General features: G+C 29.4%; 1 protein-coding gene across 1 annotated transcript; it reads left to right on the top strand.

Moving 5' to 3' along the window:
• The first annotated feature begins 1,123 nt into the window (after window positions 1–1,123).
• On the top strand, window positions 1,124–2,877 carry LOC123203973 (60S ribosomal protein L24-like). Its single transcript, XM_044620472.1, has 5 exons — window positions 1,124–1,255; window positions 1,594–1,669; window positions 1,975–2,076; window positions 2,220–2,368; window positions 2,456–2,877. The coding sequence occupies exons 1-5, from the start codon at window positions 1,245–1,247 to the stop codon at window positions 2,607–2,609; spliced, it is 492 nt and encodes a 163-aa protein (XP_044476407.1). The 5' UTR covers window positions 1,124–1,244; the 3' UTR covers window positions 2,610–2,877.

The raw sequence follows: 2,877 nt of genomic DNA, 5'->3' as shown, positions 1-2,877 counted from the left end.
TAATAATTATCTATATCTATGAATTTTTGTTAAATATAGTAATAGTTTTATATTCAATAATCTTTCAGATAATTTACCTTTATGATCATTTTTTATTCTTAATAATAAAATATTACTCAAATCAAATGCACAAAAATATTAAAAGTACAACTTCCTCTTCCTCTATTTTAAAAATGAGATTTAGCCATAAAATTATCAGTAATATACTTTATATAAATTATTTTTTATTTTGTATAATCTTTTGTAATTTTTCAATATATCCTTTATTTAAATTCATACAATTTTTATATTATAATTTATACCAAATGACTACTTTTCACTCAATGTTTAATGAGATGATAAATTCGTATACTTTAAATTTGAATTACTCATGTATCCATCTTCTATTAAATTTATTTAAAAAATCTGTTAAATTTTTATAAAATTATTAAAAAGATAAAATAGTCATTATTTTAACCCCAAATTTTTATTGAATAAATTATTGTCTCCCAATTTATATTAATTTCAATAAAAATAATAAAAAATTACTAGTATAAACATAAATAAAGATGTTAATAACGAATAATCGTATATTTAAGGTATTATAATTTTGAAAATATTAGGGGAGTTACGGAATTTTTAGGGAGGTTTTGAAATTCAAAAAGATTGATAGTGTTTTTGAAAATTTTAAAATTTTAATATAGTTTCAAAAATATTAGTTACACTTTAAAAAACTAAATAAAATGTAATAAATTAAATATGTAAAATATTATATTATAAAATATTTCGAGGCTATCAAATATTTTTAATATATATATAAGGTGAATATGGTAATTTCTGAAATAAAACAGCAGAAAAATATTGATGTGTCTTTAATAAGTTTTATTAAATAAAATTTAGGCACCCGTAATACTATTATAATATTTTATACAAAAATAAGAAAATTGTGATAATACTTTTAAATTATTAAAGGGGGATAATTGGATGAATGGGGCAAATAGATCCATGTCAGGCCCAACCCATCTTTAAACTCACTGGGATAATAAAAAGTAATACTACGTCGTTTAATCACCTCTTTTGTGCACACATCATACATTCATACATACATATATATATATATATATATATATATATATATATATATATATAAAAAAGCCCTTCGGGTCTAGGGTTTCTGTCGGTTATATTGGGTGCTCAGCTTCTAGGGTTTCTGAGATTTTAAAGTGAGTTAAGCTGCGCCACCATCCAACAGCAGCACAGCAACCATGGTTCTCAAGTACGTTGCTCTCTCTCTCTCTCTCATCTACCATTTCTTGTTCTCTGCAGCTTTCATTTTCTCAGATTTCGCTTATCGTCATTTTGGGTTTTTTTTTTTTTTAAATAAAGAAGCTTTTATCTATTTTTTTTATTGCTGATTCAAGTAATAATCCGAAAACCGTTGATCTCATAATACCCTGTTTGCAGAAATTATGTTGGTTGTGGAAAAAAGAATTTGTTATTTGACTATGTGGAATTTCATGCTGAGATAATAAACTAAAAATTTGGCTTTATGTTGTTTGGCTGTTCCATATGTTGCAATTTGCGCAACTCAATTTTACTTATATGTTTTATCAGGACTGAGCTCTGCAAATTTAGTGGTGCCAAGATATACCCTGGAAAGGGTATCAGATTTGTTCGCTCTGATTCTCAGGTATTTTTTATTTCGGGCTCTTACATTTCTTTATGATTTGTGCGCTAATTTTGGTGCAAATTATTTGAAATTATTCCTCTTTCATTCTTCGTTTGTGTCTTTATCATGTTGTAGAGTGTGATTTCAAGTGTACAAACAGCTGATTAATAGATTTTTTTAATTGTAAATTTTGTTTGATGTATGTTATATGTGTAGACCTTGTTTTAGTGAAAAAAATTAATTTGAGTTGGAAGGATTTGTCACCACAGATAGATTACAGTAAGTGATTGATATGGATGATGATGCCCTCTTTGTTATTGATGTAGGTTTTTCTCTTTGCCAATTCAAAATGCAAGAGGTACTTTCATAACCGTTTGAAGCCATCTAAGCTTACATGGACAGCCATGTACAGGAAACAACATAAGAAGGTACTTTCTTGTGTGCAAACCCCCTTTGATATTTGCGGAAGAAGATATAATTCTCAGAAACCCTTGATCTCCTTGAGTTAATTTTTTGGGTCACCGTTTACATTAGATTTTAGTAGTTGATAGTTTTAATTTGCTATGCATAGGACATTGCTGCTGAGGCTGTGAAGAAGAAGCGTCGCACAACCAAAAAACCTTACTCAAGGTCTATTGTTGGTGCCACCTTGGAAGTTATACAGAAGAGGAGGACTGAGAAGCAAGAAGTCCGAAATGCTGCGAGGGAGGCAGCACTTCGGTATGTTCTTATTTTCTATTTGGTATGGATCAAACTAAGATTCTGTGTTTTGCTACATTGCAAATTGAATATGTTTTATGTTAACAGTGAAATTAAGGAGAGGATCAAGAAAACTAAGGATGAGAAGAAGGCAAAGAAAGCAGAGGTGATGGCTAAGACACAGAAGACCAAGGGTGGTGGTGTGAGCAAGGCTCCTGCACCAAAGGGGCCCAAGCTTGGTGGTGGTGGTGGAAAGCGATGATTTAGTTCATCTTGACTTCTTCCTTAAGTAGTAACATGAACAATTAAGATTTTGTTGCCGAATTTCATGTATGGGTTCATTAATCAGTATTGCCAGATAACTTGTTTAGTTTATGAATTTTTTTGGGAGTTACTTTTGTTTACTACCTACTTAAGGTTTCCTAATGCATAATTTGTTTGAGTTTCTGAGGAAATATCTTGAAGGATGGTGTTTGATGTTTTGGTCTCTTCTGTTTTATGAAATATTTAAGCTTATACTTTTGACAGCA

Source organism: Mangifera indica, chromosome 20, assembly GCF_011075055.1.
Source record: "Mangifera indica cultivar Alphonso chromosome 20, CATAS_Mindica_2.1, whole genome shotgun sequence".
Lineage (NCBI taxonomy): Eukaryota > Viridiplantae > Streptophyta > Magnoliopsida > Sapindales > Anacardiaceae > Mangifera > Mangifera indica.
This window is presented reverse-complemented; position numbering and strand designations above follow the sequence as displayed.